This window comes from Pan troglodytes, chromosome 2 (assembly GCF_028858775.2).
Source record: "Pan troglodytes isolate AG18354 chromosome 2, NHGRI_mPanTro3-v2.0_pri, whole genome shotgun sequence".
In the NCBI taxonomy this organism is placed as follows: domain Eukaryota; kingdom Metazoa; phylum Chordata; class Mammalia; order Primates; family Hominidae; genus Pan; species Pan troglodytes.
In genome coordinates, this window is record NC_086015.1 from 52,518,450 (window position 1) to 52,537,953 (window position 19,504).

General features: G+C 50.6%; 1 protein-coding gene across 6 annotated transcripts in view; it reads right to left on the minus strand.

Moving 5' to 3' along the window:
* SHISA5 (shisa family member 5) overlaps positions 1–15,192 on the minus strand; it is a 36,706-nt gene extending 21,514 nt beyond the window's left edge. The window contains exons 1-3 of one of the 6 annotated variants that reach the window (XM_063805108.1): positions 14,110–14,563; positions 13,494–13,592; positions 11,528–11,684 (exon numbers count right to left, since the gene is read on the minus strand). In XM_063805108.1, the coding sequence (XP_063661178.1) occupies positions 11,528–11,667 (140 nt within the window). In that variant the 5' untranslated portion in view covers positions 11,668–11,684; positions 13,494–13,592; positions 14,110–14,563. 6 annotated transcript variants of the gene reach the window in all.
* Between the last annotated feature and the right edge of the window lie 4,312 nt (positions 15,193–19,504).

Genomic DNA, 19,504 nt, shown 5'->3' on the forward strand with positions numbered 1-19,504 from the left:
TTGTGATCCGCCCGCCTCGGCCTCCCAAAGTGCTGGGATTACAAGTGTGAGCCACTGTGCCTGGCCTTTTTTTTTTTTTTTTTTTTTTTTGAGACAGGGTCTCATTCTGCCACCCAAGCTGGAGTGCAGTAGTGTGATCACAGCTCACTGCAACCTTGATCTCCTAGGCTCAAGCAATCCTCCCACCTCAGCCTCCTGAGTAGCTGGGGCTACAAGTGCATGCTACCATGCCCAGCTAATTAAAAAAAAAAAATTATGGAGACGAGGTCTCACTATATTGCCCAGGCTGGTCTTGAACTCCTGGGCTCAAGCAATCCTCCCATCTCAGCCTCTCAAAGTACTGGGATTAAAGGCGTCAGCCATCATGCTTGGCAGCGCTATTTTCAAGGTGCAGTGTTCTTAAAGACAAGAAAAGGACCCCAAAGACAATTCAATCATCAAGGCTGCCACTCCCATCACAGGCCCAGAGTGCACAGGCCGGAACCGGGTTGCTGCCACCTCAGTTTTTTTTGTTGTTGTTGCTTTTTTTCTGAGACGGAGTTTTGCTCTTGCCGCCCAGGCTGGCTGGAGTGCAATGGCGCAATCTCGGTTCACTACAACCTCCACCTCCTGGGTTCAAGCGATTCTCCTGCCTCAGCCTCCCAAGTAGCTGGGATTACAGGCATGCGCCACCACACCCAGCTATTTTTGCATTATTAATACAGATGGGGTTTCTCTATGTTGGTCAGGCTGGTCTCAAACTCCTGACCTCAGGTGATCTGCCCACCTCAGCTTCCCAAAGTGCTAGGATTACAGGTATGAGCCACTGCACCTGGATGGCCACCTCAGTTTTGAAGGCCAGGACCACCACCCAGCAGAGCCATGGGGGTGCAGCCCCCACCACAGTGGGTCCAGAGGGCAGAGTGTCCAGCCAAAGAGGATTATTCCCAAGGCTTAAAGTCTACTGGAGTTTGTCTTGCTAGAATTTAGAATTGCTTGGCACTGAGAACTAAACTCTGATTTTTTTTATCTCGCCCAAATTCCTATCTAAGGGGCCTGGGGAGTCATGCCCTACAAATCATAAATTCTCATCAAATGGGTTTTATTTAACCCTATATATCATGATTTACTTTCCAACCTGACTCTGGCATAACATTAAGAGACAAGGAAAAAAAATCAAAACATTTTACCCCAAAACATGTTTCTTTGCCATATTTTGAAATGACCTTGCAAAGCTGTTCTCTATGGGAGAAAATGTGCATCTGTAAAGAATCTCTATTAACATAGCTAGATCTTTTCCTTCCAGACCCTCCCAATCCTAAAGAGATTAACTAAAATCTGAATAGGAAACATTTGTCATCTATTGTCTCTAAGGGCAGCCACTAGAAGACTTCAAAAGAACTTTGGGCTCCACAATCTTTATCTTAATCTGAACATTCCTTTTCTATCAATCAATTTTGTCTTTAGACAAACTCAACCAATTGTCAAACCAGAAAACGTTTAAATTCACTTATAGGCTGGAAGCTCCCCACCCTCCCAACCCCCCGCCCTTTGAGTCGTCCCACCTTTCTGGACCAAACCAATGTATTTCTTCCTTTTTTTTGAGACGGAGTCTCGCTCTGTCGCCCAGGCTGGAGTGCAGTGGCGTGATCTCTGCTCACTGCAAGCTCTGCCTCCCGGGTTCACGCCATTCTCCTGCCTCAGCCTCCCGAGTAGCTGGGACTACAAGCGCCCGTCACCATGCTCAGCTAATTTTTTGTATTTTTAGTAGAGACGGGGTTTCACCGTGTTAGCCAGGATGGTCTCGATCTCCTGACCTCGTGATCCACCCGCCTCGGCCTCCCAAAGTGCTGGGATTACAGGTGTGAGCCACCGCGCCCGGCCTAACCAATGTATTTCCTTAATGTATTTGATTGATGTCTCATGCCTCTCTAAAATGTATGAAACCAAGCGGTGCCCGGACCACCTTGGGCACATGTTCTCAGGACCTCCTGAGGGCTGTTTCACGGGCGATGGTCACTCATATTCGGCTCAGAATAAATCTCTTCAAATATTTTAGAGTTTGGCTCTTCGTTGACAGCACCTATCACTTCCTACTGTTTTCGTTTGTTTGTTTTTGTTTTGTTTTGTTTGAAACAAGGGTCTCACTCTGTCCCAGGCTGGAGTAGAGTGGCACGATCTCAGCTCACTGCAACCTCTGCCCCCACCAAGCTCAAGCAATTCTCCCACCTCAGCCTCCTAATAGTTGGGACCACAGACGCGCACCATCATGCCTGAGGATTTTTTTAGTAGAGATGGGGTCTCACCATGTTGCCCTGGCTACACTTCCTACTGATTTCTCTCCCTTTTGTAATAGGGGTGGCTATCCTTTGCCTGTCCCACAAATGCATTTCTGGCTTCACAGGTTTCACAACTGGAGATAAATTTTGCCTCAGGATGAAATGTACCTATGGTCTCATTCATATCTGATTTTGATAATATGTGAACAAGGCTTTGCACTTTAGAGTTAAGAGTTGATGCTGGAATGATTTAAGACTGCTCAGGGGGTGGAGGTTGCAGTGAGCTGAGATTGTGCCACTCCACTCCAGCCGGGAACAGAGCAAGACTCCATCTCAAAAAAAAAAAAAAAAAGGCCGGGCGCGGTGGCTCACGCCTGTAATCCCAGCACTTTGGGAGGCCAAGGCGGGCGGATCACGAGGTCAGGAGATCAAGACCATCCTGGCAAACACGGTGAAACCCTGTCTCTACTAAAAATACAAAAAATTAGCCGGGCGCGGTGGCGGGCGCCTGTAGTCCCAGCTACTCAAGAGGCTGAGGCAGGAGAATGGCGTGAACCCGGGAGGCGGAGCTTGCAGTGAGCCGAGATCGGGCCACTGCAGTCCCGCCTGGGTGAAAGAGCGAGACTCCGTCTCGAAAGAAAAAAAAGAGGTAATTAGGTTTAGATGAGATCATGAGGGTGAAGCTGCCAGGATGGGATTAGTGTCCTTATAAAAAGAGGAAGAGAAATTCGATTTCTCTCTGCATGCATGCACCAATGTTCGGAGGTGAGCAGGTCTGTACAAGCCTTCGCCCAAGGAAGCTGAGAAGCTGAAGAAAGAGGCTGACAAATCCAGTTTCTCAGAAATATTTAATAGGGACTTCTTAACCTCAGATCCTGGGCTTATAAACCACAGGGAATTGGTCTAAGGGCAGGATTTATGGTAAGTATGTGAAAGGCATTAGAGGCATTCCCAGAACTGGGGTTAATCAGAAGTCAACATGGGCAGATTAGCATCCAAGATGGAGTTGTTTCAGCCTCCACAAACAGGGAAAGCCCACGTGAGGACATAACCAGGAAGAAGGCCCTCACCAGGATCATGCCAGCACCCTGATCTTAAACCTCCTGCCTCTAGGACTGTGAGAAATGTTTGTTGTTTAAGCCACACAATCTACAGTATTTCCTAAAAGCAGTCTGAATGGACTAAAACACATGAAACTTTCCTCATGTTTCACTAAGGATATGCTGGGCCATAAAATGTACTGAAATCTTGAAAACGGCACAATGGGGTATTACAACACAACCACCAAAATTGCTAAAATTAAAACTCTCGGCTGGGTGCAGTGGCTTACACCTGTAATCCTAGCACTTTGGGAGGCCAAGGTGGGCTGATCACTTGAGCCCAGGAGGTCAGGACCAGCCTGGGCAACATAGTAAGACCCCTTCTCCACAAAAATAAACAAAAATTAGCCACGCACCATGGCGCATGCCTGTAGTCCCAGCTGCTCGGTAGGCTGAGGTCAGAGGATGGCTTGAGCCCAGGAGGTAGAGGCTGCAGTGAGCTGAGACTGTGCCGCTGCAGTGAGCTGAGACTGTGCCACTGCACTACAGCCTGGGTGACAGAGTGAGACCCTATCTTGGAAAATAAATGAATAAATTAATAAATTAAATAAATAAATAAATTCCTTGGAAATGGCCATGATCTATTCTTTTTTTTTTTTTTTTTTTTTTTTTTTTTTGAGACAGAGTCGGCTCTGTCATCCCGGCTGAAGTGCAGTGGCACAATCTCAGCTCACTGCAACCTCTGCCCACCGGGTTCAAGCGATTCTCCCTGCCTCAGCCTCCTGAGTAGCTGGGATTACAGGTGTGTGCCACCACACCCGGATAATTTTTCTATTTTTTAGTAGAGATGGGGTTTCACCATGTTGCCCAGACTGGTCTTGAACTCCTGACCTCAGGTGATCCACCCGCCTCAGCCTCCCAAAGTGCTGGGATTACAGGCATCAGCCACTGCACCCATCCAATTTCTTTTTTAACTGACAAAAATTGTATATATTTATAGCGTACAAAAATGATGTTTTGAAATATGTATATATTGAATGGCTAAATTGAGGTAATTAGCATATGCATTACTTCACGTACTTACCTTTTTTTGTGGTGAGAACACTCAAAATCTACTTCCTTAGCAATTTTCAAGTATACAACATATTATTATAAACTATAGTCACCATTATGATGTACAATAGATCTCTTGAACTTACTCCTCCTAAGTGAAATTTTGTGTCCTTTGACCAACATCTCCCTAATCCTGCCACCTCCTAGTCTCCGGTTACCGCCATTTTATTCTGTTTCTATGAGTTTGACTTTGACACTCCACATATAAGTGAGATGGTGCTGTATTTGTCTTTCTGCGCCTAGCTTATTTCACTTAACATAATGTTCTCCGGGTACATCCATGTCATCATAAATGACAGGATTTCTGGATTTCCTTTTTTTTTTTTTTTTTTTTGAGATGGAGTTTCACTCTGTTGCCAGGCTAGAGTGCAGTGGCATGATCTCAGCTCACTGCAACCTCCGCCTCCCAAGTTCAAGGGATTCTCCTACCTCAGCCTCCAGAGTAGCTGGGATTACAGGCGTGCACCACCACCAGCTAATTTTTGTATTTTTAGTAGAAACGTGGTTTCACCATGTTGGCCAGGATGGTCTTGATCTCCTGACCTCATGATCCACCCCGCCTTGGCCTCCCAAAGTGCTGGGATTACAGGCGTGAGCCACTGCACCCAGCCAATTTCCTTCTTTTTAAGGCTGAATAGTATTTCGCTGTGTACATATACCACATTTTCTTTATCCATTTATCCTGATGGACAGGTAGATTGATTGCATACTTTGGCTATTGTGATAATGCTGCAATGAACAAGGGAGAGCAGGTATCTCTTTGAGGTATGGATTTCATATCCTTTGGATATATACACAGTGATGGGATGGCTGGATCATATGCACATGGTAGCTCTACTTTTAATTTTTGGGGGACCCTCCTACTTTTTTCCATGACAATGATTTATATCTGGTCTAGCATGTTGTATACATGAAATGTATACATCTGTTAAAACTCATCAAACTGAAACATGAAAGATCTGTGCATTTTACTGTATGTAATTATATATCTATTTTTTTTTCTTTTTAGAGACTGAGTCTTGCTATGTTGCCCAGGCTAGCCTCCAACTCCTGGGCTCAAGCGATCCTCCTACCTCAGCCTCCCAAAGTGTTGGGATTACAGGCGTAAACCACCACACCCAAACAGTTTTCCACATTTATGTATCAATAAACAATTAGAAAATAAAAATTGTGGCCAGGTGCAGTGGCTCACACCTGTAATCCCAGCACTTTGGGAGGCCAAGGAGGGCAGATCACTTGAGGTCAGGAGTTCAAGAGCAGACTAACCAACATGGTAAAACCCCATCTCAACTAAAAATACAAAAATTAGGCCGGGCGCAGTGGCTCAAGCCTGTAATCCCAGCACTTTGGGAGGCCGAGGCAGGCGGATCACAAGGTCAGGCGTTCGAGACCAGCCTGGCCAACATGGTGAAACCCTGTCTCTGCTAAAAAAAAAAAAAATGCAAAGATTAGCTGGGCATGGAGGCGTTCCCCTGTAATCCCAGCTACTCAAGAGGCTGAGGCAGGAGAATCACTTGAACCCGGGAAGCGGAGGTTGCAGTGAGCCGAGATTGTGCCACTGTACTCCAGCCTGGGCAACAGAGTGCGACTCCGTCAAAAAAAAACAAAAACAAAAATTAGGCCGGGTGCAGTGGCTCATGCCTGTAATCCCAGCACTTTGGGAGGCCGAGGCAGGTGGTTCACAAGGTCAGGAGATCGAGACCATCCTGGCTAACATGGTGAAACCCCGTCTCTACTAAAAATAATACAAAAAATTAGCCAGGCGTGGTGGCAGGTGCCTGTAGTCCCGGCTACTTGGGAGGCTGAGGCGGATGGATCACCTGAGGTCGAGAGCTTGAGACCAGCCTGGCCAACATGATGAAACCCCGTCTCTACTAAAAATACAAAAAAATTTAGCTGGGCGTGGTGGCAGGCCCCTGTAATCCCAGCTAATTGGGAGGCTGAGGCAGTAGAATCGCTTGAACCCGGGAGGCAGAGGTTGCAGTAAGCCGTGATCACGCCATCACACTCCAATGTGGGGACAAGAGCTAGACTTCGTCTCAAAAAAAAAAAAGAAAAGAAATTTAAACTACACTATTTATAATACCATAAAAAAAAAACAAAGGAAAAAATGAAACATATATAAGACTTTGAAATAGAAAAAAATATTATATAATAGAAAATTGAGAGAGAAGGAAAGAAAACTAAATACAAGAGCAGAAATATCATGTTAATGCATTGGAAAACTCAATATAGTAAAATGTCAATTCCACAGAAATGGCCAGGTGTGGTGGCTCACACCTGTGATCCCAGCACTTTGGGAGGCTGAGGCGGGTGGATCACCTGAGGCCAAGAGTTTGAGACCAGCCTGGGTAATCTGGTGAAACCCCGTCTCTATTAAAAATACAAAAAACTTAGCTGGGCGTGGTGGCAGGCACCTGTAATTCCAGCTACTCTGGAGGCTGAGGCAGGGGAATCACTTGAACCCAGGAGGCAGAGGTTGCAGTGAGCCGAGATCATGCCATTGTTCTCCAGTCTGCTGTCTGTCTTGCTACTTCTTGTGGGGTTAACGGTCTTAAGGCTTCCAGAACAAGTTTTTTTTTTGTTTTGTTTTGTTTTTGACGGAGTCTCGCTGTGTCACCCAGGCTGGAGTGCAGTGGCACGATCTTGTCTCACTGCAACCTCCGCCTCCTGGGTTCAAGCAATTCTCTGCCTCAGCCTCCCGAGTAGCTGGGATTACAGGCACCCGCCACCATGCCCAGCTAATTTTTGTATTTTTAGTAGAGACGGGGTTTCCCCATCTTGGCCAGGCAGGTCTTGATCTCCTGACCTCGTGACCCACCCGCCTCAGCCTCCCAAAGTGCTGGGATTACAGGTGTGAGCCACTGCACCCGGCCAGAAAAAAACAATCTTAAAAAGCAATCGGAGGGTTAAAAAAAAAGAGGGATTTCAGCTAGGTGGACCTGTAATCTCAGCACTTTGGGAGGTCGAGGTGGGAGGATCACCTGAGCCCAGGAGTTTAAGACCAGCCTGGGCAACATAGGGAGACCCTGTCTCTACAAAAAGTAAACAAAATTAGCCAGGCATGGTGGCAGGCACCTGTAATCCCAGCTACTTGGAAAGCTGAGGTAGGAGGATATGCTTCAGCCCAGGAGGCTGAGAGTGACATGAGCCAGTGACTGCACCACTGCACTCCAGCCTGGGCAACAGAGTGAGACTGTCTCAAAAAAAAAAGAAGAGAGAGAGAGAGATTTCTTTCAATGAGAGACACTGGCTATTGAGTTGATGTCTCAACAGAAACCATGGAAGCTGGGAGACAGTAGAATGGAAGCTTCAATATGCTAAGAAAAAATAACCATCAACCTAAGCTCTATACTCACATAAAATAGTGTTTTAGAGAGTAATATAATTTACCATATTAACAAAATAAAAAATTTAAAATCATACAGTCATCTCTACAAATGCACAAAAAGCATTTGACATAATTCAACATCCATCCATAATTAAAACTCTAGGTGTACTAGAAATGCAGAGAACTTCCTCAACCTGATAAAGGACACCTATGAAAAAGCCACAGCTGACATCCTTCCTACTAGTGAAAAACTGAATGTCTTCCCCCTAAACTCAGAAACAAGACACAGATGTCTGCTTTCTCCACTTCTACTCAACATTGTAACTGAGGGCCTAGCCAACACAATAAGGCAAGAAAAAGAAATAAGGCATTCAGAATAGGAAAGAAGGCTGGGGGCAGTAGCTCATGCCTGTAATTCTAGCACTTTGGGAGTCCGAGGCAGGTGGATTGCCTGAGCTCAGTAGTTCGAGACCAACCTGGGCAACACAGTGAAACCCTGTCTCTACTAAAATACAAAAAATTAGCCAGGCGTGGCAGCATGCACTTGTGGTCCCAGCTACGTGGGAAGCTGAGGCAGGAGAATTGCTTGAACCTGGCAGGTGGAGGTTGCCGTGAGCCGAGATCACGCGCCACTGCACTCCAGCCTGGGAGACACAGACTGTCTCCAGAAGGAAAAAAAAAAAAAGACAGAATGGAAAAGAAGAAGTAACAGTCGAAGAAAAATATGGCATAAAAACAAATCGAAACAATACAGGAAGTAAAAAAAGGATAATGCATACGGGCGCGGTGGCTCACGCCTGTAATCCCAGCACTTTGGGAGGCCGAGGCAGGAGGATCACCTGAGGTCGGGAGTTCAAGACCAGCCTGGCCAACACGGTGAAACCCTGTCTCTACTAAAAAATACAAAATTAGCCGGGCGTGGTGGCACATGCCTGTAATCCCAGCTACCCAGGAGGCTGAGGCAGGAGAATTGTTTGAACTCAGGAGGTGGAGGTTGCGGTGAGCCAAGAACACACCATTGCACTCCAGCCTGGGCAACAAGAACGAAACTCCATCTCAAAAAAAAAAAAAAAAAAGATAATGCAGGAGAGACAAATAGCACAAAAGATGCAAATATAACCCCAGAATATCAATAACTACATTAAATTAATTAATTTATTTATTTTTGAGTCGAGGTCTCACTCTGTTGCCCAGGCTGGAGTGCAGTGGCACCAATCACGACTTACTGCAGTCTCAACCTGCTAGGTTCAAGTGATCCTCCTACCTCAGCTTCCCAAAGTGCTGGGATTACAGGCATGAGCCACAGCAACCCCCGGCCCTCTACATTAAATTTAAATGGAATAAATGCTCCTGCTTTTAAAAAAAGAAATACCATCAGGCACGGTGGCTCATGCCTGTTATCCCAGCACTTTGGCAGGCCGAGATGGGCAGATCACCTGAGGTCAGGAGTTCAAGACCAGCTTGGTGAACATGGTGAAACCCCATCTCTAGTAAAAATACAAAAATTAGGCCGGGCATGGTGGCGGGCGCCTGTAGTTCCAGCTACTTGGGAGGCTGAGGTAGGAGAATGGCGTGAACCTGGGAGGCGGAGCTTGCAGTGAGCCGAGATCACACCACCACACTCCAGCCTGCAGCCTGGGCGACAGAGCGAGACTCCGTCTAAAAAAATATATATACAAAAATACAAAAATTAGCCAGGTGTGGTGGTGCACGCCTATAATCCCAGCTACTCAGGAGGCTGAGGCAGGAGAATTGCTTGAACCTGGGAGGTGGAGGTTGCAGTGAGCCAAGATCGCACCATTGCACTCCAGTCTAGATGCCAGAGCAAGACTCTGTCTCAAAAAAAATAAAAATAAAAAAGAAATACAAGTTGTTTTTGTTTTTGTTTTTGTTTTTGTTTTGAGACAGAGTCTCTTGCTCTGTCACCCAGCCAGGAGTGCAATGGTGCAATCTCGGCTCACTGCAATCTCCGCCTCCCGGGTTCCAGCGATTCTCCTGCCTCAGCCTCCTGAGTAGCTGGGGTTACAGAAACCCACCACCACGTCCGGCTAGTTTTTTGTGTTTTTAGTAGAGATGGGGTTTCACCATGTTGGCCAGGCTGGTCTTGAACTCCTGACCTCAGGTGATCTGCCTGCCTCGACCTCCCAAAGTGCTGGGATTACAGGCATGAGCCACCGCGCCCGGTTTTTAAATGTTTTTAAAGACATTTGTAAAATATAAAAATGCCAGGCTGGGTGCGATGGCTCACGCCTGTAATCCCAGCACTTTAGGAGGTCGAGGCAGGCAGATCACCTGAGCTCGGGAGTTCAAGACCAGCCTGGCCAACATGGAGAAACCCCGTCTCTACTAAAAATACAAAATTAGCCGGGCGTGGTGGCGCATGCCTGTAATCCCAGCTACTCGGGAGGCTGAGGCAGGAGAATCGCTGGAACCCGGGAGGCGGAGGTTGCGGTGAGCCGAGATCACATTATTGCACTCCAACCTGGGCAACAGAAGTGAGACTCCGTCTCAAAAAAAAAAAAAAAAAAAAAAAAGCCAAAAGGTGAAGTGAAAGGGTAAAAGGGTAAAAGAAGACCTGTCAGGAACCCTCAGGCAGGACTGACAGGTGTGCAGCCCTGTGCACCACTCCCAAGAGCACCTGGAAGTCCTTAGTGGATAACTGTGTGCATCTATGACATGGCAACTCCACAACCAGATGTGTTTCCAAGAGAATTCTTACACAGCTCCATAAAAGGAGGTATACCAGATGCCCACTGAAGCTATCTATCATGACAACCATTGTAGATTCACACCATTCAGAGGGACACAGCAGTAGTGGGCAAGGGCCAGATGTGCCACAGCAACGTGGCTAGGTCTTACACTACACCGACTTTGCAAGAACTCAAATAATGAAAAGGATGTACCTTATACATAGCAGACCATAGCAGACAGTTGCCTGTGGGGTGGGAAAGGAATGAAATGGTCCTGACATATTAAAGTAAATATATAGGCCAGGCATGGTGGTGCACACCTATAGTTCCAGCTACTCAGGAGGCTGAGGGAGGAGGACGGCTTGAGCCCAGGAGTATGAGACCAGCCTGGGCAACATGGTGAGACTCCATCTCACAAAAATAAATATGTAAGATAGCGGGGGTTGGTCTTGCCCAGACCCAGGATGATCACCTGCCATGAGCAGAGGAGTATGACCATCTCAACCCTCTACACTGAGGCCAAACACAAAGGAAATACAGAATACGGCAAAGAGCCACACACAGGGGCCTGGAACCTTGGTCCCAGCCATGAAACAGTCTACACCCAACATGCAGGTAAATTCATAGGCTGCGCTGGGACGACACAGATAGAGCTCACACTGGGGCACATGCTTATGCACTGCGCCCTACAGGCTTCACAAGCGGGTCCTGAACAAAGGATACCCCTCAGGGGCATGCACATACTGTGGGGTATAGTCAAGCCCAAGTACCCACCCTGAGGACATCTTGGCACAGGTACACACCCGGGGTGAGTCACAGGACCAGCTGAGGCCAAGGACCTCTAAGAAATCTGCTCAGCCCAAGGCTCAGCAAGCTGGAGCCCTCAGGGTAGGGAGGAGATGGACAGGGGACTAACTGAGCAGGTCTAGGGGGTCCAGCCCAGAACAGGGGATCCCTAAACCCTCTGCTCCTATGCTCTGGCCACCATCTTGAGAGGGCTGAGAGGCCAGAGGGGCAGAGCTATCTCTCTTCCACATACTCTCCCGTGGGGCACAGGCTCAAGCCACCCACCCTGTGACCCACTGGTGCACCCACCTGGCCTCAGGCACAGCACACCTTTCCTCGCTCCACACAAATTTCTTCAGCACGTCAGAGCAGCAGTATTGGTCATAACAGGTACCACAGCAGAAATCTGGACAGGACTCGGGGAAGAGGCTGAGTCCACGGGAAGCCATACACACCTCACCACGCGCTGGAGAGGAGAAACACATCTGTTCACCTGTGCCCACAGGGCCAGGCCCCAGCAGACACAGCGCCCTCCCTGGCACAGCCACCAGACCACACACACACACACATGCTGCACCGTCTCTGAGCCACCCTAGCCACAGGCCACCTTCTGACCCCTGGCCACTGCTCCCCCTCAGCCTTGCCCTATCCCACGGGCCACAACAGAGCTGCCCTAACTGGGCTCCCTCTCTCCCTCACCAGTGCACTGGCCTCCTGATAGGAGGGTGAACTCTCTCAATGTGAGTCTGATGGGGCCATACCCTGCTCTCAGACCTCCCCTAATTCCCACTGCTTCAGGATCAAGGCCCGAGTTTCCAAGCAGGGTCTAAACTGCAGAGTCCTGAAGATCACTCCAGCTCTCCAACCTGTCCACACTCCGCTCACATTCTTGCCTGGTTCCTATCTCCTGCCTTTCAACTCTACTCATCCTTCAAGGCCCTACTCCAGGCGGCCTCCTCCAGAAGCTGCCCAGGCGAGAAGTCACACAGCTCAACACCTGCAGGGGACCAGACACTGGACTGTCCCTTTCTTTCTTTTTTTTTTTTTTTTTGAGACAGAGTCTCGCTCTGTTGCCCAGGCTGGAGTGCAGTGGTGCGATCTCAGCTCACTGCAATCTCTGCCTCCCAGATTCAAGCAATTCTCCTGCCTCAGCTTCCCGAGTAGCTGGGATTACAGGTGCCCGCCACCAGGCCCAGCTAATTTTTTGTATTTTTTAGTACAGACAGAGTTTCACCATGTTGGCCAGGCTGGTCTTGAACTCCTGACCTCAGGTGATCCACCCACCTTGGCCTCCAAAGTGCTGAAATTACAGGCATGAGCCACCGCACCCCAGCCAGACTGTCTAGTTCTTAATCCTCATTCACTCTCTCCCTCACTCAGCCACAGCAACCTCAGCCCCTGCTGGGCACCACAACTGCAGGGGCCTGGCTCTCACAGACCACCCCATAACCATGATGGCAGGCTAGATCCTGGTCAGAAATTGTCACACCCAATTTCTTATGAACAAAGTGTTCATAAAGCACTTAGCCCCACGCTGGGCCTGCAGCAAGTGTCCAGGAAATGTCTGTGCCTTCCAGGAGTTTGAGACCAGCCTGGGCAACAGGGCTCCAAGGCAGTGGCACCATCTGTAGCCCTGGAGCCATCACAAGACTCTCAGCACAGAGTTGGGATCTACTGACATCCTTACAAGTCTCAATAAACGAGGTCATGCTGAGGGGATCTGGCTGACAACAAATGTGGAAAATGACCCAGGTTTTTGGATGACCACAAGGTTTACAAACCTCCAGGAAGATGCTACAGTCAAATGTTCCCATGTATCCTCAGGCTACATTAGCAGAGACCTGTGCCCACTAGCAGGAAGGAACAGTACCGGATTCTGCCAGGGCAGACTCCAAAGAGAATACCTAGTCCAGCAAGGCCCACAAGTCCGCAGTAGGCAGGGGACAGGTCTGATGATAGCCCTGAGGCATAACTACATCGGCCTGGAAACAGTCTGGCATAGCACGTGGCCTCTGGAGACCCAGCCAGGCCAGGCACCTGGCCATGTGCAGCATCTGGTGCCCGGGCCTGATCAGGACACCACACACCCCGAGGCTGTCAGTAGAGTGAAGCCCAGAGACAGAGACACCAAGTGACCTCCTTGGGAAGAGGGAACTTTAGTGGGGAGTTGGGGGGAACTGCACTTCTTGGCAGCTCCAGGCAGAACCCTGCTCTGGGCAAAGCCATGGAGCAGAGGATTGGACCATTGACAAGCCCAGTTTGGCCAGCTGCCCACCTGAAAGCTGGTATCATCAGCATGGCCCGTGCCTGGTGGCTCAGGTGAACCCATATGCAGCAAGGTCTTCACAGCCCAACCTGAGCCTCTGAGCTAGGGCTGAAGACACACCGGTGAGGCTGTTTAGGCTGAGTCCATGGCACAAATGCTCTCTGACCCCCAGACCTCACTGAATCAGTGACCCTCCTACAGGCTCACTCCAGGGGTGGGCGGGTTCTGGGCACAAGTCTCCCCTTTCTCATTTATCTAGCCCAGGTCCTCTGGATTCATCCCAGCCCCCAGGAAATACAGCCTTCCCCTCCACGAAGCCACCCACCCCAAAAGGGTCTTTGGCTTCCCATGGGTGGGATTGTTCCAATTCCTAACCCTTTAAAGGACCCGCCCCCAGCCAGCCTTCCAGACTCTGTGAATCATCTATCTGCAACCAACACACACAGTGGTGTCTCCACCCCAGAGGCCAGCCTCAGCGCCGGGCTCTCCAGGAACACAAGGGCCAACGGAGGCAGCGGTGGGGGCTCCCAGACAGTAAACAGAGGCAAAGAGGGAAGGCCTCTGATGGAGGGGCCAGGTCGCCCTGCAGCCACCCGCCAGACTAAAGCCAGGCAGGGAACCCTACCCTAGCCTCTGGGGACTCCATCCCCTGGGACATGGGCGGGAGGGCAGACCCCTCCCCACCGTTCCAGGACAGACAAAGGTGGCAGCTGCCTGGTGTCTAGGCAGGGTTGTTCAGGCAAGGAGGGTGCTGGGGTGGAGGAGGGGTCCGCAGTCGTGGGGGTTCGCTGACGGCCTCGGGGCAATCAGGGGTCAGTGGGGGGCATAGTGGGGCTGGTGCTGCCCGGCTCGTTGGAGAGGCAGCGCGGGGAAGTGTCTGCCCGGTCCCAGGGCAGGACGGGCCGCCCCCACCCCCGGCTCACCACCCGGAGGCGGCGTTAGCAGCAGCAGCAACAGCAACGGCAACAGGATCCGCGGCGCGGGGACCGGCGCAGTCATGGCTGGGCGGGCGGACGGGCGGACGGACGCGAGCGCCGGGCGCAGTGCCGCCACAGCCTCAGTGATCCGCGCGGCCGCCCCTCTCCCTCGCCCCGCCCCGCCCCGGCCCGGCCGGTTCCCGGAACCCCTGGCCGGGGGAGCAGGAGGAGGAGGAGGGAGGAGGAGGGAGGAGGGAGGAGGGAGGAAGGAGGAGGAAGGAAGGAAGCGGACGACTTCCCAGCCTCGGGGCCAGCTTCGCGCCCGGGGTCTGCGCGAAAACTTGGTACCGGTTCCCAGACTCGGACAGGCGCCGGGCGACGCACGGAGTTTCCTTCTGCTCACCGGATGCATGGGGGGCGGCGGCGGCCCCCAGCTCTCAGGCCTGGAGGGCGTCCCCGGGAATATGCACCCTGACACTGAGCGCCTACTGTGTGGGCTGGGGGACAGCCACAGCCATCCCTCCCAGCCGCGGTCCCGGCGGATCCTCACTTGCCCGAGGGCTACGTGAGGACTAGGTGAGGCGGTGCGAGGACAGTGCCCAGCGCAGACCTTGGCACTCACTAGACACTCCACAAATGCCGGTTCCCTTCTACAAGCCCAGTCGCCAGCTCAGAGGACACTCGATCTCCTGCCCCCTGGGACTGACACCATCATCCCAAGGTGATCCCCAGCCCCAGCCCTGGCAGGCTCAGTGCTGGCGCAGTGGGCCAGGACTGAGCTAGAAACTGGCAGCTCCCAGGGCACACAGCCAGGCCAACTTCCCACACAGGGCTCCGCCCCCTCACTTCGGGGCAGGGGTCCAGGCAGAATCAGGGATGTCGAGTCATTCTTCCTTTTATGCCCAGAGTTCCTGACCCACCCCCACTCTGCACCTAGCACAATCAGAACATTTCACTCAAGACGGAAAACGTGAAATGTCACACTAATGGGGCACCCAGGCTGGGTTGTGCACCCTGTGTGCCACCATATATTTCTCACCTAAAGGTGGGGGCATCGCTGTGGACAAAGAGAAACCCAAGGGGACAATCTGGGATGTTCCCAGTAGTTTCCCAGGCTAGGGTGTTAGAACAGGGAGAGGAAGGCCTGGGTCTCCAATAAGCCCCCATCACCTCCTGGCCAAGAAGGGCTTAAGACTCACCGTGCTCAACACACATGTGGGGGGCAGGGATATGACAGTTCCCAGGCAGGATGCCCTCTGGGAGGGTCTTAGTGAGGGACTGGAGTCACATCCTCCCTGACAGCCCAGCCTGGTTATCCCACCTCTGCCTCCTGAGCGCCACTCTCCAAAGCTGGGTGCAGCCTAGGTCCCCCTTCTGCAGAATGGCCAGTGTATGCTCCTCATGTCCAGCTCTAGAGCCATCCTGTGTTCCACACCCTGGGTGCCCAGCCCTCTGCCTCCCTAAAGGTTGCTCATTCCACTCTGCACCATCCACAAGCTTGGTTTCTTGTTCCTTGGTTTTCCAGTCCCTGCCCCCTAGCCAAGCTCCTAAGAGTTGTTCTAAGCCTGGGCAACATAAGGAGACCCCATATCTACAGAAAATTTTAAAATTAGCTGGGTATGGTAGCACGCACCTGTGGTCTCAGCTACTTGGGAGGCTGAGGTGGGAGGATCATTTGAGCCCAGGAGATGAAGGTTGCAGTTATGATTGTGCCACTGCACTCCAGTCTGGGCAACAGAGCAAGACCCTGTCTCAAAAAAAGAAAAACAAGGCCGGGTGCGGTGGCTCACACCTGTAATCCCAGCACTTTGGGAGGCAGAGGCAGGCAGATCACCTGAGGTTGGGAGTTTGAGACCAGCCTGACCAACATCTCCATGTTGGATAGACATGGACCAACATCTCCATGTTTAGTAGAGCCCCGTCTCTACTAAAAATACAAAATTAGCCAGGTGTGGTGGTGCATGCCTGTAATACCAGCCTCTCAGGAGGCTGAGGCAGGAGAATTGCTTGAACTCGGGAGGCAGAGGTTGTGGTGAGCCAAGATCGCGCCACTGCACTCCAACCTGGGTGACAGAGCAAGACTCCATCTCGAAAAAAAAAAAAATGAAAAAAAAAGAATTGTCCTTTCCCACCTCCTATGCTTGCCTTTGGCTTCTCTACTCTGCTGCCCCCAACCCCAGATCCTTTAGGGGCCTCTCACCTGGCCCCTTCCTCCCTACTTTTTTGGTCTTTGGCTCTCCCACACCCTCTTATCTGCCCACAGCTCATGGTTGAGCTTGGTGGGTGTTTTGGGCTCCACCCAGGGCTGTGCATGGGCAGGAGTGAGTGGAGGCTAGGATCACCCCAGTGGCTTGGAAATCGCAACCATGCATCTCACAGGCAGGTGCCCATGTGTGCAGGCATTTTCTGTGGGTCTAAGGGAGGAGACCACCCCTCATATTGTCTTATGCCCCATTTCTGCCTCCAAAGAAAGAAAAAGTAAAAACTAAAAGGCAGAAATGAAATCCACAAGCAGACAGCCCAGCGCCACACCCTGGGTCTGGTAGTTAAAGATCGACCCCTGACCTAATCAGTTATGTTATCTATAGATTACAGACATTGTATAGAAAAGCACTGTGAAAATCCCTATCCTGTTTTGTTCTGACCTAATTACTGGTGCATGCAGCCCCCAGTCACGTACCCCCTGCTTGCTCAATCGATCACGACCCTCTCACGCGCACCCTCTTAAAAGGGACAGGAATTGCTCACTCGGGGGACTCTGCTCTTGAGACAGGAGTCTTGCCGATGCCCCCGGCCAAATAAACCCCTTCCTTCTTTAACTCGGTGTCTGAGGAGTTTTGTCTCTGCAGCTCAGGCTTGCAAAGCCTGGAAATACAAGTTGCCTGGGGAAAGTGACCCCTCCAAGGCAGAAACCAAACTTGGCCCAGATGCTGTACCAAGGCTAGGACTTGGCCCAGATGCTGTACCAAAGCTAGGTGGCTCCCCAAACCTTCCTACAGCTCTGTAAACAGCAATTTCTTTTGTTTTTTTTTTTTTTTTTTTGAGACAAGGTCTCACTGTCACCCAGGCTGGAGCGCAGTCACAGCTCACTGCAGCCCCAATTTCCCCAGGAAACTGGGGTGATCCTCCCACCTCAGCCTTTGGAGTAACTGGGACCACAGATGCACACCACCACGCCCAGCTAATTTTTGTATTTTTTGTAGAAGTAGGGTTTTTGCCATGTTTCCCAGGCTGGTCTCGAACTCCTGGGCTCAAGCAATCTGCCCGCCTCAGCCTCCCAAAGTGCAACAGCACTTTTATCAAACTCTCCTCAAATACCCAGTTTGATAAGAATGACTGTTTTCTGCGGGGACCTTGGTTACAGTTTGTAGGTGAGAACTCTGCATCAGGCTGGTGGAGCAAAGCAACACCCACTGATGCTTGTAAAGCCCAGGGTGAGAGTAACCAGGTGAGAATGAGGCCATCAGCCCAGCCCCAGGACTGACTGCAGGACCAGATCGGTGAGTTCTACAGTGGAACGCTTGCTCAAGGATCCTTGCCATTCTTCTTCATTCGGCACCTGGTCCCCTTTCCTCCACATCAGAGGAGGAACACGCTAGATATTATCTTTTTCAGATTCCTTTGCCCCAGGGCAAGAGCTTTTGCCCAGCCCCAACCAATCAGATGTAGCCTCCCTGGAGTCAGTCAGGGGTACTGGCGACCAGCTTTGATGGAAGGCTGCAGCAGTCCTGGCAGAAACATGAGTCTGCACCTGTGGGGAGGGCTGTGTGAGTCACAAAGGCCCCTGCTTCCCCCTCTTGGCAGGAGCAGTGGCATGCTCACCAGGCCAAAGTAGCACTGTGGTTTGGGCTGGAGATGATACTGCTTCGACTTGGAACCTTTCTTTCCAGCCGCCTTGTTGGCTCTGAGGGCTCCACAGTTGCTTTTCATAAATTGGGTTTCTGATTAAGTTGGGCAGAGTCAGTTTCCTCCAACTGACAGAGAAGTTCTCACCAGGGCCGGGCACCGTGGTGACTCATGCCTGTAATACCAGCACTTTGGGAGGCAGAGGTAGGCAGATACCTCTTGAGCGCGGAGTTTGAGACTAGCCTGGGCAACATGACAAAACCCCGTCTCTACAAAAAATACAAAAATTAGCTGGGCATGGTGATGTATGCCTGTATTCCCAGCTACAAGGGAGGATTGCTTGAGCCCAGGAGGCAGAGGTTACAGTGAGCTAAGATTGCACTACTGCACTCCAGACTGGGCAACAGAGCAAGACTCTGTCTCAAAAAAAAAAAAACCTAAAAAAAAAAAAAGAAAACATCTGGACAAAGTGGCTCAAGCCTGTAATCCCAGCACTTTGGGAGGCCGAGGCGGGTGGATAACCTGAGGTCAGGAGTTCAAGACTAGCCTGGCCAACATGGCGAAACTCCATCTCTACTAAACATACAAAAAAAATTAGCCAGGCGTGGTGGCGTGCACCTATAATCCCAGCTACTCAGGAGGCTGAGGTGGGAGAATCACTTGAACCAAGGAGGCGGAGGTTGCAGTGAGCCGAGATCGCACCGCTGCACTCCAGCCTGGGTAACAGAGCGAGACTGCTTCAAAAAAAAAAAAAAAAAAGAGAAAACTAGGCTGGGCGTTGTGACTCACGCCTGTAATCCCAGCACTTTGGGGGGGCTGAGACGGACAGATCACTTGAGGTCAGGAGTTCCAGACCAGTCTAGCCAACATGGCGAAACCCCGTCTCTACTAAAAATACAAAAATTAGCTGGGTGTGGTGGTGCATGCCTGTAATCCCAGCTACTGGGGAGGCTGAGGCATGAGAATCGCCTGAACCTGGGAGGTGGAGGTTGCAGTGAGCCAAGATCGTGCCACTGCACTCCAGCCTGGGTAATAGAGTAAGACTCTATCAAAAAAAAAAAAAAAAAAAAAAGGGAGACAGAGAGAAAGAGAAAAATAAAAAATAAATATTTTTTTTTTAAAAATTAGTCCTCATCAGGAATGGTAGCAGATGCCCAGGGAAATGGGGGTGTCCGACTTGTCATCTGCCTGGTTGGAACTAAAAGCAGTGGAAGTCCAGGCCTGAGGAAGGAAAGGGCTCTGGCAACTTGTGGCAGG